Source organism: Enhydra lutris, unplaced genomic scaffold, assembly GCF_002288905.1.
Source record: "Enhydra lutris kenyoni isolate GAN:26980312 unplaced genomic scaffold, ASM228890v2 scaffoldscaffold31, whole genome shotgun sequence".
NCBI lineage: Eukaryota > Metazoa > Chordata > Mammalia > Carnivora > Mustelidae > Enhydra > Enhydra lutris.
This window is the reverse complement of record NW_019154115.1, coordinates 11,168,742-11,188,732: the sequence shown is the minus strand read 5'-3', so window position 1 is coordinate 11,188,732 and position 19,991 is coordinate 11,168,742. Positions and strand designations below refer to the sequence as shown.

Sequence of the window (19,991 nt, the reverse complement as noted above, 5' to 3'; positions counted from 1 at the left end):
CATGGCTGGCTCTTGCCTCTGACTAAGCAGCAGACTTTCTCTGATTCCAGGATCCTGAGGGAAAGCCCAACTCCCTTGCAGCCCAGGCCTGTTTCCAGTTTGCTGCCCATGCTCTCTCTGGGCCCTGGGGACGCCTACAGGCCTGCAGCTCACACCTGCACAGTCCCTCAGCTCAGGGATCCAAAGGCAATATCCTGAAGGAACTTTTTTCACTACCTGTTTGGGGGACAGGTCTGCCTAAAGCAAGCAACTTTATACACTCCTTCATTTCTCATTCCCAGTGTTGGCAAGTTCTCATCCTGTTGTAAGAATTTACGTGGACACAGATTTCAACAGGCCCAACTGGACCATATGCACCAAAAGACTTAAGTTTGCATGATTTTTGACCCGACCCAGTGATTCCTCTTCTAGGAATTTATCCTGAGAGAGTAATTAGGCAAGTGTACAAAGGTGTGTGTAGAAGATGATTCATCAGAGGACTGCTTAAAAAAAGTAAAGATAACTTCCCAAATCCCACCATGGGTGGGTAGGTCGAGTAAATCATAGTACATCAATAATATGGAATCCAGTTAACTGTAAGAAACGGTGGCCTAGATCTATATATCCATACCTGTATAGAATGGTCATAATGCAGTAAGTGAAAAAAAGATCACAAAGTATGTCATGAGAACAGCATTTATTAAGTGCCTACTGGGTACTAAGCACTATTTGAGAACTTCATGGATAGTAACTCATTTAATCTTCCCACCAACTCCAGCTAGGAAAGAACTGTCATGTATCCTACCTAACAGGAGCTCGAAGAGGTTCTATAACTTGCCCAAAGCACACACTAGTGACTGAGCTCCGTCTCCAGAGGCCACGTTCCTAAATATCATGATTTTGCCTTTCAATATAGTGCCATATGTGTTTTAAATACAAAACGAGATAAATACTATGTGCATGTGTTTTAAGAAAGCCAAGAAGGATTGAAATGAAAACATTGATAGAGGCATTATTATAGGATGTTATTTATTTATTTTTTTTTAGGACAAAACCTTGCATACAAAGCTGTTTTTCACTTCAGGAAGATAAAATTACTATGTAATATTAGAGTTAACTAGATAACTTTCAGGGTTTACACACACACACACACACACACACACCCTATCTTAAGGTTTATAAATGCCTCTATGGACTGTACTGAAAGAAAGATCACTGTACCCTGACTTCAACACTCCACAGCCCCATTCTGCTCTCTACCCCTGCTACCTGGTCATGGATGAAATCCAGAGACAACGTAGGTAGAAGAAAATATATGGCATTTATTAAACATATGTGACATAGGTTATATCAGAGTAGAACATGCATGAACAAATTACTTTAAAAAAACAATTGATACTGAAAACATTCAATGATTACCTTTTCACAACATACAAAAAAATTCTTTCAGTTAAAGTGAGAAAGGGAAGAAAAAATCACAGGTGAAATAAATACACTGATTTCAGTGAGCCCCATGAAGGCATAAGGCACAAATTAAACCAAGGATTAGCACATGAGAACGAGGCACTTGTGCCCGCAGGAGGCCAGTCTCCACCCGTGGCTCCCACAACCCCATACAGATCCGGGGGACCAAGAGGAGTGAGCACCCTTCCCTGGCAGGGTCAGGTATCCCCAGGTGCCCCTGCACCTATGGACAGGCTTCTTGGCACCAGAGAAACATCACTTCTAATACTTTTATGGGTGAATAAAACCTTCATGCTATAACAAATGATCCTGGCGTGAATAACATGAAATTTCAAATTAATGCCCTTTTTCCTCCCAACCGAAGGCTAGTGAACCAGAAAATAAATTGTGAGGGAATTCTGACAGAATTTCAGTGTCTACTTGGAAAGCTAATGATGGCCCAGTAAAGCATGGTTGGGTGTTTGAAATATGACCTTGAAAGCTCTCTCTCCTGCCCTCCCCTTCTACCTCATTTTTCCTTCATGTTTTAGAAGTAGATCAGAACCTCAGCAGTCTCCTTTCTGGCTGAAACTTGGATAGGAGGAAGCAGAAGCCTCCCTTCCCAGACCTCGAGCCGCACGGTTCTAGGGCTTTTGTCCATCCGTTCAAAGTGTGTGTCTCCACGTGCCTAAGTCAGTGTTTTCTTCGTGGTTAACTCCAAGACCCGTGTGTATGGAGTGTAGTTCCTGGAAGGTATTGAGATTTCACGAGTCCTACCTGTTGGGCTGAGAAATGAGAAAAGGCCGGTCAGGAAGATGGAACAAAACTGTCCATACTCTTCATTGTAAGACAACTCCAGGAAGGTTTTGCCAGTGCTGTACCCTACAATTTTATAAACTGATATTTGAATTTTCCATTTAAGTATTATAAGAGGGGCCTTTATTTTTAGCAACTTTTTAAGATTTATTTGAGAGCAAGAGAAAGAGAGCAGAGCTGAAGGAGGGGTAGAGAGAGGGAGATGGAGAATCTTAAGCAGGCTCCCTGCTGAGCAGAGAGATGGTTGCGGGGCTGGATCCCAGGACCCTGAGATCATGACCTGAGCTGAAATCAAGAATCAGACACTTAACCAACTGAGCCACCCAAGCAACCCTTCAACAACTTTCAAAGGTTGTGCTAAGCATCGATAATTCAGAAAAAACAAAACAAAACAAAAAAAACCCCATGTATTTAAGGAACTCCTAATTTGGTGGGAAACAGATGTACATAAATAACTAATGTGTTAGGTGCTCTGAGAGACACGTGATGAGCTCTGCTGGATAGTCTCCATTTACCCATTCAGATTACTCTCCCCTCTCTCCACCTCTGTGCCCTTGGGAGACTGAACTGATCAGTTTCAGTGGTAAGCATCAATGGGCTCCCTTACCCCTTAGCTTCTGGTTGATTCTGACCAGTTGGGAACTGGTAGCAGGGGATGAGAGACTGGAAGGACAGAGCGGTCAGGACCTGTGTTCCCTCCCGGCCAGGCTGCAGCTTGGTAATTGGCCGCATTCCCCTAGCAAAGGCCACAGCTTGCAGCTGTCCCCATTGTCTGTCCTCCTGGCTTCCTCCCCCTGCCTCTTCAGGCCCAGGCTGGTAACCGCTTCCGCTGTACTAGCCCCAGAGTGTGCCACTGCCCCTTGTTCTCTTCGGTCTTCCTGGCCTGTCAGGACTGTGAGCAATGTAAGAATTAACATATCATGGGCACACTGAGGACACAGAACAAGTTAGCAGCACTTAGGAGGGCATCTGGAAATGTGCAGAGAGGGGAATCTTGCAGGGTGCCTAGGCGAGCCTCAAGTGGTCAAGGAGGAGATGGGAATTCAGGCAGAAGGGATAGGGTGTGCAAGAGCAAAAGGTGAGCACAGGGGCCGTGGCTGTGGAAAGGAGACACGTTTGGCAGAACTGGAGCGAAGAGTTCGTGGTGGAAAGTGACAAGACGAGGCCCAGTGAGAAGGGCTCTGTGTGCCCAGCTAAGGAGTTTAGAAGGGGACACCGAGCCACTAAATATTTGTAAGGAGGGGCAGGATAAGCTCATCTTTTTATTCGAGCAAGATTCCTCAGCTTCACTGAGGGATGACTGCAGAGGGCTTAGTCCGGAGGCAGAATGTTGGATTTTTTTTTTTTTTTTTTTTGCTATTTAGGACGTGGAAGACAGATCGTGAGAACTTGAATTCTAACTGTAGCACTGGAGGTCAAGTAGCAAGGAAAGGGTAAGGAGATACTGGGGAAGTAGAATTAACCAGGATTTGGTGGCTGAGATGGAGAAAATCTTCCATTTCTTTTTCCTCCTGGACACATAACTACCTTTCCCAGCATCCTTTGCAATTTGATGGGCCATGTGCCTAAAAGGACGAAATGATGTATATGAAACTGGAAGAGAGAATTTTCTCTTCCAGGTTTAACTCATAAAATCCTCTTACATCATCCTCCCTGCCCAGTCTCTTCCCTTTCATGCAGAAGATAGAGTGGGGGGTCCAAGAGGACTCCAAAGCCCAGGCAGGGTGAGCAGCTGGAAGAATCCTGGCTCGGAATGACTGCAGCGAGGCCCATGTCAACCAGCCTTGCTCTGTAACAGGAGAAATCAGTCTTGATGTTGCTAAGCTGAGGTCTGTGGGCTTTTGTTACAGCAGCTACATTCCTTCTCCCCATAATGCCGTGGTGTGTATGAGATAGGAGTCCACTCCCTTCCCTGAACAGCTCGTAGCCTGTCATTCCCAAAGCGATGTGGATTATGTCTCCTTAACTGTTTTGTCATGTGTCTTCTCTATTCCCTCAACCACTGCCCTGGTTCAGGCTCTCAGAATCTCTCTCTGAATCCTAGAGTACTGTTCTAAATGGTCTTCCTCCTCAAATCCTCTACCCAGTTTGCGGTCAGAGATCTTCCTCATGAGCGAAGCAGTAATACCATTCTTAAAACTTTTCCAAGTCTCCCCATTGCTTCCAGGATGAAGTCTAACCTCCTGTGCATGGTCTTAGAGGTCCTCTGCCATCTCCTGTCATATCTGCTGTCTGGCCTTGCTAAGAAACACAATTGTCACCATAGCCACACTGCCATTCTCATGCCATCCCCTCTGTCTTGACTGTTTCCCTAATCCAATGGTTCTGATGAATCTCTGCCTGCATTTCAAGACTTAAACCAAACATCACCTCCTGTATGACAATTTTCCAGATTCCGTACCCCAGGGATAGAAATGATCTTTCTTTTTGTGCTTATTGTCCATTTCCTTGAGCAGTGGTGCTCAAATTTTCTGCCTCCACAAGGTCCACTTTTGGTAAACTTTCCTAGCCGTTAACATTTCCCACTACGCTGCGGTGATTTTCAACTGTAGGTGGCTTACAGCTGCTTCATGGGGTGTATTAGAATCTTGGGGGAAATTCGAAACTTCACATGTCTCTCCCCAAGAGATTCAATATGTCTTTTCCATACCCTCCAAACTACCCTCCCCACATAGACCTTGAAAAGGACTGTCATATAGGCTTTTTTTTTTAAGATTTTATTTATTTATTTGACAGAGATCACAAGTAGGCAGAGAGGCAGGCAGAGAGAGAGGAGGAAGCAGGCTCCCTGCTGAGCAGACAGCCCGATGTGGGGCTCGATCCCAGGACCCTGGGATCATGACCTGAGCTGGAAGGCAGAGGCTTTAACCCACTGAGCCACCCAGGCGCCCCGTTTTTTTTTTTTTTTTTAAGATTTTATTTGAGCCAGAGAAAGCATGCGCGTGTGTAAGAGAGAACTAGCTGGGGGAGAGGGAGAAGCAGGCACCCCACTGAGCAGAGCTCCTGATGCTATGGGGGGGGGGGCTTGATCCCAGGACCCTGGGATCATAACCTGAGCCAAAGGTAGGTGCTTAACCGACTGAGCCACCCAAGGCCCCTAGATTTCTGACGCACTGCTGGAAGCACCCCATTGACCCCCTCTGGTCTGCACATCCTCTACTAGTCAGTTTCCTGAAGGCTGAAAACCACACTCATCTTCATGACTCCAGCAGCTCCCTCAGTCCAGGCACAGAGCTATCACGAAATGTATGGGTGTTGAAGGAAACCAGAGGAAAAGGGATTTCCAGGAGTGAGTGGTCAGAGTATCACCTGCCACAGAGGAGCCCACAAGATCTGGGAATTCAGGGGTCCCCAGGGACCTGACTGGACAGTTTAGTGGAGTGCTGGGGCAGAAGCCAGATGGTGACTTTGCCAACCACTATGAAAATTCCACGTAGCAGAAATGGTCTCTGGTGATAATACCCTAAAAGCCTGTAAAAGGCAGAAATATTTATAAAGGTGAGCTTTCTGGGTTTCCAAAAGAGGCTCGGATATCCCAGCCTTTCAAAAAGCAGTGAGGTATTTTATTTGGTTGATGACCAGGAAACAACAGGATTTCAAGAACACAAATGATTGGAACCACAACTGAAATTCAACCACTTTCTTTAACAAATTAAGGCTATTGGTAACCTTTTGTTAGTCGAGAAAGAGGCAGGTCCCCTGGGGGAAACAGCAGCAGAGTCAGCAAATAAGTGACAAAAACTACTTTGTGTTCTGGTTTCTACAACAGAAGTCTGAACATGTTGGCACTTTAAAGCACTTACTATGTGCCCAGCACTTATGACCACGGGGAATATTTTTCATTACATCACACCCATTAAGACATAATTTCTGAGCTTGCTGGAGACCAAGTGTCATTAAGGGGCAAGGAGAAAAAAATTTCTTTTTCTTTGTTTTTCATCTTTCTCTTTGAAGGAAGGCTAGCGGGCTGGAAATTGTTCTCAGTGGCTTTCACTAACATGTATCGAACCTTTAAATCAAACTCTTGTGTCTTTTCTTTAAAAAATAGCTGTTTAAAAGCCTCTGAAATCACAATGAATGCCTTCTCCCTCCTTTCCTCCCTCCTTGCTCTGCTGTAAGATCTCTGCATTCTAGAAACGTATGGAATGCAAGGGTTGGATGAAGAGGGGAAGGAGTTGAGGAGAAACTGGAGGCAGAAGGTGGTCTTCAGTTGACTAGACCTAGAAAGCCCAGGTCTCCAGCAGGCTGGTGTCAGTGGGACTGAAGGGAGGAGACAGCCCTGTACAGGCACTGAGGCTGTCCTGGGGGCACCGGTGTTTGGAGTGAACCGACCTCAGGGACCTGGGAAGGTGGTGGCAGCATCAACAGAAATAGGAAAACGCACCCATCCTGCTGGGCGCTTTATGCCTGTGTCCTATTTCACCAGCCCAGCAGCCTCCCGAGGGAATCACTGTCAGAATCTTCTAGTTCGGCTGAGAAACTGAGAAAAAGCTGTAGATATTAACAAGAGGCAGATCGTCCAACACAGGTTTATGGAACATCCAGAAAGTGCCAGGCTAGTCCTGTACGAGCACTGGCCTGAGAGCCCAGGGTCCCTGTCCACTGGAGTCCACAGAGTTGGCACACATGGGGAAGTGGTGGCAGTGTGGGGAGGAGGTCACAAAAGGGGCTTAACTGGCTCTCTAAGTAAAGGCTGATTTTGAATTTTTCCAGCATAAAAACGGAGGAGCAGTAATTGTAAGGGAGACGCTATTAGCAGTAGGACAGCATGAAAAGGCCTCCAGGTGGAGGGAGAAATGAGTCTGAGGTGGCCCGCTCCCATCCTGTGAGGCTGCGTGCCCAGCACCGGAACATGCTGGGACCACTCTGACATCTCAGCTGACAGAGGCCTCATCCATCAAGGGGCCTTCCAGAGTTTTATGCACTGTCTAGAGGGTTCCAAAGCACAGAGAGTTTAATTGGAGAGCTTAACACATACTGAAGCACCATCAGCCCATTGAGCAAAATCACTAAAAACCACCAGTAAAAAGTGAATTGTCTTAGCACCCCCCCCAATTCACTTATATTTGATCCATTGTCTTACAAGAAAAATCAGAGCTTTGGTGTAGTTAATAGTAATAATCCCTATTCTTTATTAAGTAAGTACTTAACCAGTTACCATGCTAAATGCTGTATATACATTTAGTCCCCCTAGAAACCCTCTGAGATTTGGTATTGTCCTCTTCGTTCCCACTTTAAGGATGAAATAATGAAGGCTTCAGAGCAATTAAGTGCTTGCCTAAGGGTGTGCTCGGCTGGCCGCTGGCTGGGCTGCGCAGCCCCATAGCCTGAGGCTCCCCAGTGGACCACACTGCCAGGTTCTCTGTGAGAGAACAGGTAGAACAAAACTCACCTGCAGAAGAAAGGCTTAATGCAATACTTTGATCTAAAACATTTTGGAGGGGGCCATTTTAAAAATATTCTGGAAAACACCATGGGACCTTGTATTAGATGCAAGTTCAAAGTCCAAGTAAGAACCAGGAATTTTGGGGCACCTAGATGGCTCAGTGGGTTAAGCCTCTGCCTTTGACCCAGGTCGTGATCTCAGGGCTCTGGGATGGAGCCCTGCATCGGGTTCTCTGCTCAGCAGGGAGTCTGTTTCCCTTCCTTTCTCTCTGCCTGCCTCTCCGCTTACTTGTGATCTCTCTGTTAAATAAATAAATCTTAAAAAAAAAAAAAAAAGGAAGAATTTTGTTAGAACATACATAATACAATTTAGCAACCCTGTTTATTATTTTAAAATGACACACGTACCACACCAGGATTCCAAAGGCTTGCTTCTGATCCTGGCTGTGTGGCTTCCAGTGAATCACTTACCTCTCTGAGCCTCAATTTGGGGATCTATCAAACATGGGGATTAAACCCAACCAGGGGGTTCCAGTTTCTTTATTCAAACAAAATCTTATTTGGGATCCAACATCTAAAACACACTAAAAGCTGAGTTTCTCAGTTTTGTGTCGTTTCGTTTTTCAGGAGGGGAAGGGTACCCACAGGCCAGCAGCTCTTTGCTCCCCTCCCGCACCCTGAGGCAACCGGAGGCCTCTCCTTGAGCCCCAGCGTGGAGCCCAGAGCCTAGTGAGGCAGCTCCGAGAAGCACAGGTGGGAAACTGCTGCTCTGAATTTTCTAAAGACCCCGTGCTCCTTCCCACTCAGACCCGTGTGGCACCTTTCGCGTAGTAGGCACTTAATAAATATCGGAGAGGAAACGAATGGAACCTTACCCTGCCTTTTCGGAAATGCGGATACGTAGCTTTCATTTCCTCTGCTGACTGACCTACGCAGTGAAAGTGCTAAGATGGATCCTGGGGGAAACCAAATGTTACATTTATGGAAAAGCTGCTTTTAGATGCTGAAGTGGCTTCCAAGTTCACCATGGCCATAAGTTAAGGGTCTGTCAGCACTTCCATTATGAAAACCGCTTTGTGGTTTCATAACTTAGCCATAAAAGTTTGCTTCAGGCTATCCTTCGGCATACAAATTGAAAACCTTGTTTTAAGCCAAAACATGGGAATTACAAAACAAACAATTTATTGGTTTCAGACATAGTTTTGCACCCATCTTAAGCCAAACAAGATTTATTATGTGGGCAATTAAAGTGGACTAAACCACTTGGTTCCTGAAAAATAAAAGAGGAGAGAAATGGCCAAACTATTTATATTTCAGAAGGAGGCCCTGGACATGACTGTTCTTTTTGGCCGTATTTTTATCATGGACTTCACCCCTGATATTAATGAGACCTTGAGTCTATTTACGTATCTTTTTCCCTGCTTGAGCCTGTTAAACCTGAGAAATCTACTCAAAACCACTGACTTTGCAGATTGGGAAACAGAGGCTCCAGCAAAGACGGTCCAGCCTGATCGCATCGTGCTGCTCGCGAGGACTAGATCCAAGGTATCTGACATCCCAGCGTGGTGATGGGCTCACAACCCTTTCCCACCAGATCGAACCATTCAAGGTTCCAGGATTCTGCACTTCTGTGGCCTGCTGCTGTCTAACACAACACACCCAAATGCCCCTGATCCCATGGGAATTCACCCTCCTACACACAGTAGTTGGGGTACTTTGGGACTTTGGTTACACAGGCCACATGCCGTCAGCCGAGGGCATCCTCATTCTCACCTTGTTTTATGTCCTCTACCAAAGCACCTCGCAGGTCCCTCCTGCAGTGTTGTAAATGCCTGCCTCTGTGTTTGTCTCCCTTCCCAGACTGTGGGTTGGGAACCCAACCTCATTCCTCTCCCTAAGCCTCTGGCACAGGTAAGGTGCTCAGCAGATGTTTGCTGAGTGAATGAATGAGTGGACAGAGGAACCAGTGCATTCACTTCCTGCCAGGGCCCATGTCTCTCTCTGGGACATGGCTTCCCCAGGCTTCTCTTTGCTAGCCCCTCTGCCCTGCACAATGCCCCCAGTTGCCGTTTATCTTTGCAGAACTATTTTTGATAGAAAGAATGCAGTTCTGGTAATCACAGCCCCGTAAAGTATTTTTCTTAAGTCAGAAAGGAATTTGAGTCAGGAAAATAGGAAATTCCCAAATACCTGGGGAGAAGATCGCAGCCCACTCCAATCTCTCTGGTCTCCACCTCAGGCTTGGCCTGGGTTTCTATTAAATAGTCCAACCTGCTTTGTAGTTCGTTATTCTAGAGAGGAGGAGAAAAGTGCTTTTAGTCAAGCAAATAGGTTCCCCCACAAACATGCATGATACAATTTATACGTGTCATCCGATTTTCCCCTATACCACGGACATCTATCATAATGTATTTAGTGAGCATCTTACATAGTAGGAATTACAGAAATAGATTGCTTGCTTCCTTACAGATAGCTTTCTGTGCATGTACACACATATGTATCCAATTTTACATCAATGGAAACAAGCAAAATATCCTTTTCTATGTTTAATTTGGGGTTTTCTTCACTCAATTTGTTGTGAATATCCTGCCATGTGTATTAGTTTTCTTTTTAGGTCAACAAGCTGTTGTAGTGGGTTCATTGCGTTCCGTTGGGTGGATGTCCATTATTTATTTAACTGGTCTCTTATTGATGGCATTTAGATATTTATCACTTTTCTTGCAATTATAAATAAGGTACAGCTCATGTTTTAATACTCCCTTATTAAACTATAAAATGAGTAAGTCTATTAATTTAATTTAGTGGGAAATACCTCTATAACTTAATAATTAGTATTTCATGGGTTTGGAAAAATTCAGAATCTCAAACATATAAAGTAGAACAAGCTCCTTGGGATTAAAATTAGCATTCTAAACAGTTTTTTTCAGGCCAGAGCCAAACATTACATAGGTTGATGATTAGATGCTCAGGAATTGGAAATTTGCCCCATGGGGGAAATGAAGGACAAAGGAGCAAAAGGGTTGAGGCTATTGGAATGAAAAGAGGAAGAGGGATGGTGCCTGATGCCTAAAGGACAAACATACACAAAATCCAGAGATTAAACCACTGTTATCTTGGCATATTGAGTTTTAAGTTCTTCTATATTTTTCTGTAATTTTTCTACATTTTCTCTTTTTGCATATTACTAGTTTAACTTTTTTTTTTTTTTCATCATAAGTGTCCTCTTTAATCCCCATCACCTATTTCACCCATCCCCTAACCCGCCTCCCCACGGTGGCCGCACCAGCTTGCATTCCCCCAACAGTGCAAGATGGTTCCTTTTTGTCCACATCCTCACCAACACTTGCTGTTAGATACGGTATTGCCTCATGAAAATTTAGTCTATCTTCTTAGCTATATTCTCAGAGCAGGGCATGCCAGAGATACAAGATAAATATTTATTGAATAAATCAGTGCATAAATACTTTTATAAGGAGCATGTTATCTGCATGATTAGAAAAAGATGAAAGCATTTGTCTTTTCTTTTCAGGTGGACCAGAAGCTCACGTGCTCTTCTAAGACACTAGATGAACACAGGAAAGTTCTTTGAAAAAGAAACTCCTTTGTTTCAAAAGGAAGAATGTGGAGTCTAGCTCAGCAGCTCCTGCTCTGAATGGGTGACATCACGGAGCAGAGCCCCGGCTCTGGTATGAACTCAGGAACTCACTCACGTTCTGTAAAGAAGGTCTGTGGATCCCTTCAGCGGGAATGGGACATGGTAGATGGGGAGAGAGTGCATTCCAGATTCCCTAGCAGCCCACGAGCCAGGACAGAGGGATGGGCTCCAGATTTATCACCTAATGCTCAGGATGGGAGAATGTTGCTGGCTTCCTGCCTGAGGTACAACATTTACACACACTCAAGTACACACAGCTTCCCCAGCAATGTCTGGATTCCCCCATTCTTAAGAAAGACAAAGGCAGATGAGGCTTGCCCATCAACAAGCTCCAGAAATCCCACTGCCTTGTCTCTTCTCAGTGTAGAGTTTAATCATTTCACATGATTCTGAGCTGACTACCTATAGTTAGGGGGTGTGAAAGGAAGACGAGGTGAGTAAATACACCTTACCGATACACTGAACACAGTGCGTAGGGGACAAGGAGCCACAAATCCTTTGTTCTATTTCAGAGGAACTGTGTGTGTGCACAGCAGAGCCCCCCACCGAAAGCGGAAATGAAAAACTGTACTCTTAAATTTAAATGCAAAAAACAAAAGCATCAACTACATATCGGGTAGTGTGTATAGTTAGCTTGAGGGGAGCTAGTTAGCTGTTAAAGAACTAGGGCATGACTGGTACCCCTGAGTTTGGTCTTGTGGGGGTTCAGACAACCAAGCAGAAGATAACAAAGCCATAAGTCCCATGCCAGAGTGACCCACCGAATATTAAGGGAGAACTCAGAGGGGAACGCCAAACTCAAGATAGGGAAAATGAGTGAACTCCATGAAGGTTTGCTGGAATTATGCAGGGGAAAGAGTAAAAGAAACAAAGGGATGAGTATTCCAGGATTGTGGAACATACCGGGTTGAGAACAAGCACCTTGCTGCAGCATACAGGTAGCAAGAGAGAGATACAAAGGGCTACATCTGCCTTTACAAGGACTTTGTACCCAATTCTGTAAGGCCAGAGTCAACACTCAATTTTATTTCAGTCATTGGGCTTCCAGGTGGAAACTGTCTTGGAAGGAAATAAAACTGGGCAAAAGGAAAGAAAACGCCTTAATTAGTCAAGGAGGTCACCGCAATTTCCTAGTTGAAGGAGTGAGCGCCACATTTATAGCACTGAGGGTGGGCCCTTAATCAGTGGATCCTCCAGCAAAGAATAGCTATAAACTCTGGACAGAAAACAACAAAAAAAACCCATCTCTTACGGTCTTTGGAGACTGAACAAGGACAGGCAGGCTGTAGGGGGGAGTGACAAGCTTAGAATAGGATCTCTGTGACTCATGTGTTTGTTTTCGTTTGCAGCTTTGCCCAAGAGCAGTATAGTCCTCGTGGCAGCGGCACAGACACATAAGAAATTCAACAGAAAGATCATCTTGCTGGTAGATAAAAAAACAGTAGAAGGAGCCCAGCATAACCAGGACTGCCAAAAGTAAAGGGGAAGCCAAAAAGGAGAGAGTCAGAAAAGGCAGAAACTTTAAATTCTGTGTACAGACTCCGCTCAAGTCTCTGGCAGATCCCCTCGAACCATGCATGTGTTGGGCTACATGAAAGAAGTTTGCAGCCAAGGCTTCAAGAACAGAACCGAGATCTGAGCCATCGCCCACTAGAGCGGCAGGGTGGAGGTGGGGCTAACCAAATCCACTGCCTAAAACAAAAACCTCAGCGCCGTTCGGAATAATAAAACAATCCAAAGTCTCCACAATAGAACCTTTCCAATGTCCAGGTTATAATCCACAGTTACTGAATTTGTGAAGAGTGAGGAAAATAGGACCCATTTCCAAGGAGAAAGTGAACCAACAGATGCTAATCCCACTGGATGTGGACTTTTCACACAAGGACTTTCAAGCAGCTATTCTAACTACGCTCAGTGAGGTAAGAGAAAATATTACTAATTGATGTAGTAACTACACAACACACACACACACACACCCCAAATGGAAATTTTTGAACAGAAAAATACACTGCCTGAAATTTTAAAAAGTCAATAGACTGAAGAAAACAAGGGAGATGACAAAGGAAGGAGTCAAAGAACATGAAGACCTAGTAACAGAAATCATTCAATCAAGGGTGTCTGGATAGAACAGTCAGTTAAGCACCCAGCTCTGGTTTCAGCTCAGGTCATAATCTTAGGGTCATGAGATGGAGCCCCACATGTGGCTCCATGCTCTGTGCAGAGCCTGCTTAAGACTCTCTCCTTCTGTCCCTCCCCCACTGCACTCTCTCTAAAATAAGTCTTTTGAAAAAAATCATTTTGATCAGAATAAAATGAATAGAAAAGATTGAAAATAATAAATGGAGCTTCCTGGAACTATGGGACAATTTTTTTTAAAAGATTTTATTTATTTGACAGAAATCACAAGTAGGCAGAGAGGTAGGCAGAGAGAGGTGGAAGCAGGGTCCCTGCTGAGCAGAGAGCCCGATGCGGGGCTTGATCCCAGGACCCTGGGATTATGACCTGGACCAAAGGCAGAGGCTTTAACCCACTGAGCCACCCAGGCACCCCATATGGGACAATTTCTAATTCCTAATATAGGGATACTAGAATCATGGAAAGGATAAAGAAGCTAGAGCAAGAAAAATAGTCAAATAATGGGTAAATATTTCCCAAATTTGGTGAAGGACATAAATTTGCAAATCCAAGAGTCTTAGCAAACACCAAACAGAAATCTACCGTGGCACATGCAACTCAAACTACTGAAAATCATAAAGAAAATCTTGAAAGCAATCTTGTTTTATATATAGGGCAACAATAATTTGAATTATCACAGAAGTCTCCTCAAAAAGCATGGAAGTCAGAAGACAGCACTATGAGAAAGAAACTTGTCCCTGAACACTCTGGGATTCAGTCATGAATGTGAAAGGAAGAGCTCACTTTCAGATCAAGAAAAACTAAGTTAATTTGTCCCTGTGCTGCTATGCTATACAGAATGCTACATTAAAGGTCTTCAGGCTGCAGAGCATTGATATCAGAGAGAAACAGATTTTCAGGAATGAGTGAAGAACATCAGAAATAAATACTGTGCGAGTAAATATGAAAGACTGTATTTTCTCTTAATTTCTCTAAAGTACATATGACTATTAAAGCAAAAAGTATAACAATGTATTGTGGGTTTATAATGCATGCAAATGTGATACCTATAATAACTATGACAGCGGGGGGGGGAATGGACATATATCTTGCAAGATTTCTACATTTTACACAAAGTAGTACAATATTACTTTTAAGTGGACTATGAACAGTTAATATGTCGTGATACGCAGAGTGATGGCTATTAGAGAAAAGACACAGCAAAATGCCAATAGATATATTAAAATGGGATTCTAAAAAACAAATAATCCAAAAGAAAACAAGAAAAAGGGAACAAACAAAGCAAAACAAACCAGAGGGAGTAAACAGAAAACAAATAACGACAGACCTAAATCCAGTCATACCGATTATTAAATGTCAATGGACCGTACACTCCAAAGAGACTATCAGAATATATTTTAAAAAAGCAAGACTTAAGTATGTATGGCCTACCAGAGATGCACATTAAATACAGAGACATGGATCAGGTGAAAATAAATGGGTGGAAAAAGATACACAGTACAAACAATAAACTTAGAGGGCAGGAACAGCTGTATTAATAACGCATGGTAAGAGACTTCAAGATGGAATATGAACAAGGCAGGGACCAACATTTCATAATAATGAAAAGGCCAATTTACCAAGATGTAACAATCAAAAATGTATAGGTGTAATTTTTTTTAACTTATGTATTTTGAAGCTAAAGGGGCACCTGGGTGGCTCAGTGGGTTAAGCCTCTGCCTTCAGCTCAGGTCATGATCTCAGGGTCCTGGGATCGAGCGCTCTCTGCTCAGCAGGGAGCCTGCTACCCTTCTCTCTCTGCCTACTTGTGATCTCTGCCTATCAAATAAATAAAAATCTTAAAAAAAAAAAAAAAGTAGATGGTCTAAAACCATAGTAATGGATTTTAACACCCCTCTGTCAGCAACTGTAATTGTTGTCAATTACACAAAGATCAGGAAGAACATAAATCAGATAAACAATACTATCAACCACCTAAATCTGATATTATAGAACACAAAAACAGCAAACTGTTTTTTTTTTTTAACACTAAGCAAGAGAAACCATGTGCTGAGCCATAAAACAAGTCCTGATAAATTTAAAAGAATTTAAACCATACAGAGTATGTTCTCTGACCATAACAATTAAATTAGAAATCAAAAAACAAATCTAAGAAAACCTCATATTTGGAGGTTGAACAACATACTTCTGAATAATCCATAAATCGAAAGAAGAATCTCAGAGGAGATTAGAAAATACTTCAAACTGGATGATAATGAAAATATAACCTGTCATTGCTTGGAGGGTGCCACTGAAGCAGAGTGATCAGGGACATTTATAGCTGCTGATCATAACAGAGAAGAGAGCTCTAAAATCAATGGCCTAATGTCCACCTCAAAGAGCTATAAAAAGACAAGCAAAGTCATACAAAATAATTAGAAGGGAATAATGAATATCAAAGCAAAACTCAGTACAATAGAAAATACCAACAAAGCCAAAAGCTATTCTAATTTTTTTTTTAAAGATTTTATTTACTTGACAGAGATCACAAGTAGGCAGAGAGGCAGGCAGAGAGAGAGGAGGAAGCAGGCTCCCTGCTAAGCAGAGAGCCCGATGCGGGGCTCCATCCCAGGACCCTGGGATCATGACCTGAGCCTAAGGCAGAAGCTTTAACCCACTGAGCCACCCAGGCACCCCGCTATTCTAATTTTTTAAAACATTAACAAATGGATAACCCCCCAGCTAGTCTGATCAAAGAAGGGGGGTACAAATAATAACGGGCATCAAACTAAAAGGGAACAACTAGATATCTACATGGGAAAAAAATGTATTCCTTTCTTCACACCAAACACAAAAATTAGCTCCAAGTGGATTACAGATCACCATTAAAGAGCCAAAACTATAAAATGTTTAGGGAAAACCCTAGGAGAAAATCTCTGATTTTTTTGGTAGTAGGCAAAGATTTCTTAGCACACAAAAAGCATAAACCGCAAAAGAAAAAAATTTATAAACTGAACTTTATAAAAAATAAAAACCAAAAACCACGTCTTGAAGAAGATGAAAAAGAGGGGCACCTGGCTGGCTCAGTCAGGAAAGCATGGGACTCTTGATCTTGGGGTCATGAGTTTGAGCCCCATGTTGGAGGAAGAGTTTACATAATAAAAAAAAAAAAAAGAAAAAGTCATGAAATGAGAGAAAATATTCACGATACATGTATCTGACAAAGACCTGATATCCAGAATATAAAAACAACTCTTACAAGTCGATAATAAGAAAACTAAAAACTTGATAAAATAGTGGGCAAAAGATTTGAACAGACATTTCAAAACACAAAATATATAAATGGCCAAGAAGCATTTATAAAGACACGCAACATCACCAGTGACCATGGAAAATGCAAGTCCAACCGCAACGGGACACCACCCACGCACCCTGCAGGATGGCTGAATTAGACTTGACAATACTAAGGGTGAGGATGTAGAAAACCTGGAACATTCAAACCGCTGTTGGGAATGTAGAAGACTACAGTCCCTGTGACAAACCGTTCAACAGCTCCTTAGAAGGTTAAACCTTCATCTACTATTGAGCCCAGCTAGTCCACTACTAGGAATTTACCCCAGGGGAGTAAAAGCCTACGTCCACATAATGACTTGCCCACTAATGCTCACTGCAGCTTCATTCACAGGAGCCCCACACCGGAAACAATCTGAATGCGGATGAACAAACGCGTAGAGACAGGAATACAGCAGAGGGTCTGCCGCTCTGGGATAGAGGGGGCTGCCTCCGACATAGATGCGGTCAGAACTGTCCTGAGGTGTGGGAGACTCTCGGTGCGAGAGTCTGCACTGTAGGATTTCATTTGCAGAGAATGCAGACAAGTCCACAGTGACAAAAAGTGACAAAGTGACCCCTCCCACCGAAAAAAAACCAAAACAAAAACAGATCACTGGCTGCCTGGAGTTGAACCAAAGAAAGATAAACAGGGAGTCTTTGGGAAGTGGTGGAAATGTTCCATATCTGGATTGTGGCGGTGGTTTCACAGGTACACACAACTGTCAAAAGTCCCCGAACCAGGCACTTCATTTTTTTTTTTTTTTTAGCTGTAATTGACAGATCACATTGTAGTAGTTTCGGATGTACAACATGATGATTTGCTCCTGGTATATACTGTGAAATGACCACCATTATACATCTAGTTGCCATCTGTCACTACACACTTAACATGAATGAGGTTTATTTATGTAAAAAAAAAAAAAAAAAAACAAAAAAACACAAGGTTGACCAGAAAAACAAAAACAAAAAAACACAAAGAAGGTGAGAGCCCTGAATATGGGCAGTAGGAGACAAATTAGAGAAGGAGGACGGATTAAGAAAGAGTTAAAACAGAAAAGTGCCAGGACCCGGTCCGGGTGTCCCACAGACTGTACTTGGGGTGAACCCAGCAAGGGCAGCTTCACAGAGGCCTGGTTCAGGCTCCCTGGAATGCTGCTTCCTTCTGAGCCGGAGCCTCCAGTTCCAGGGTTGTCCTGCTCTCAAATACCGCCCCCTTGTGTTTAGATGGGAAATGCAGCTCGGGAGGCTGCAGGCCTTCCAGGAAAGAAAGACCTGGTACCTCACCTTTTGGCATTTTTTGGAAATTATGTCACAAATGTACGGCAGCGACCTCCTCCCCCAACTCCCTCGGGCGCAGGAGAGGGAGCGGTACCCTGGAAAATTAGTAACAGTCCCAGCAATACAGCAGACACGCTGAGAGGTTTACGTGCCATACTACACGCATTAAACGCAGGATGAACAAAACCAAGACGTAGCACTCCTTTCCTCTCACCTTTGAATTTTGCTGTCAGTTCAGGATTTTCAGCAGAGAAGAATGGAATCAGTTCAGTGTTTCGGAAAGCTGATCAACATTACGGAGGTATATACTTATGGTTTTAGTTCAGTAACAAGCTTATATCAGAAATAGGGAATAAGATATTCCTTCTTCAGGAGGTGGGCAAGTGTAAATAGGGAATAAGGATAAAAGAATGGACGTATTTTTGTATAGGAAGATTTTGAGCTGGTTGATGAAAATGCAGTCTGATGGGGCCAGGCTAGAGCAAACTTCTGGGGATCTGGCGGGACTGGGGGGCTCAAAATTTGATGAGTAAGCCTCAGGAAGTACCAATGATGGATTCAGAGACCAAAAGTATCCACATTTTCTATTTTAAAAAGGAAAGCGGAGGGGAGGGGGAGAAGGAGGAGGAAGAAATATGTATCCGTGACAATGAAAGGAGACCCTGGGGCCCAGACAATTGGAAAAACAGTAAACACATACGGCATTCACAATGAGCCATATACTTTTCGAATCACTTAATATCAACTAATTTAATCCTCCTAACAACTCTACAAAGAAGACACCATTTCAGAGAAGACTCCCTTTAACAGATGAACAAACTGAGGCCCAGAGCAGTTAAGTAACTCGCTCGAGATCCCATAACCAGTAAGTGGTAGAGCTGAGATTTGAACTTGCGCAGCCTCACTCCGGAGTCTGCAGTTAGGGCTTTAATAAAAAATAGCTACTTTATTAAGATGGAATATAAGATGTTACCAGGTATGTCAATCAAAACTTCGCAAAGATATTTGAAATACCACTTTTATCATCAGGAGGGTTTAAAGCAGGCGATGAAAAGCTGTGGTATAAAAATGACTAGTGTTAGAAGGCCAAGAGCATAGAAAGTCTTAGTGGCCAACAGAACCCGTATTGTAAAGTGGTGTAATTAAATTTGAAAATGTCAGTGTGACTTCACAATCTCAAGAAGACCCATATTGCCCCCAGTTCTGTCATGACTAGAACTGGCTTAATAGTAGGCACAGAGCTTTAGCCATGACCAAATCCCATGCCCAAGTAGTTCTCAATATAGTTCACCTCTAAAATAAACCACGGCTCCGTGGAGACAAGCCAATACTCTATGTTGAAACAGGACAAAAATGAGGATGAAAAGAATGAACCCCAAAGGATCAGGAGCCCTGCTACACAAGCAAAGAAGCTGATGGAGGAAAATTCTCCCTGGCTGAGTTGTGACAATTTGAGCATCAAAAAAAGGAAGAGGAGAAGGAAATTATTATGATGGAAATAAGGTGAGTCTGAGAAATGCCTTGTATTCAACAGTGTCTCTCAAAGGGAAAGTTCCTAGAAAGTGTACACGAAGATACTTTTTTTAAAAAATAATTCTGTTTCAACTTGGTCCTGACAATGTAGATTTATAGGGCATTTTTTTTTGTTTTTTAAAGATTTTATTTATATATTTGACACAGAGAGAGATCACAAGTAGGCAGAGAGGCAGGCAGAGGGAGAGGGGGAATCAGGCTCCCCACTGAGCAGAGAACCTGATGTGGGGCTCGATCCCAGGATGCTGAGACCATGACCTGAGCTGAAGGCAGAGACCCAACCCTCTGAGCCACCCAGGTGCCCTGAAGATGCTTTTTTTTTTTTTTTTTTAAGATTTTATTTATTCATTTGACAGAGATCACAAGTAGGCAGAGAGGCAGGCAGAGAGAGAGGAAGAAGCAGGCTCCCTGCTGAGCAGAGAGCCCGACGTGGGGCTCGATCCCAGGACCCTGA

General features: G+C 43.4%; 1 protein-coding gene across 3 annotated transcripts in view; it reads right to left on the bottom strand.

The window, feature by feature from the left end:
* Window positions 1-1,284: 1,284 nt before the first annotated feature.
* LOC111153175 (myocardial zonula adherens protein) overlaps window positions 1,285-19,991 on the bottom strand; it is an 89,041-nt gene continuing 70,334 nt past the window's right edge. For all 3 annotated transcript variants that reach the window (XM_022512004.1, XM_022512006.1, XM_022512005.1), the window contains 2 exons: window positions 9,814-9,914; window positions 1,285-2,207 (listed from right to left, as the gene is read on the bottom strand). In XM_022512004.1, the coding sequence (XP_022367712.1) occupies window positions 2,111-2,207; window positions 9,814-9,914 (198 nt within the window). In that variant the 3' untranslated portion in view covers window positions 1,285-2,110. The remainder of the gene's footprint in view (window positions 2,208-9,813; window positions 9,915-19,991) is intronic.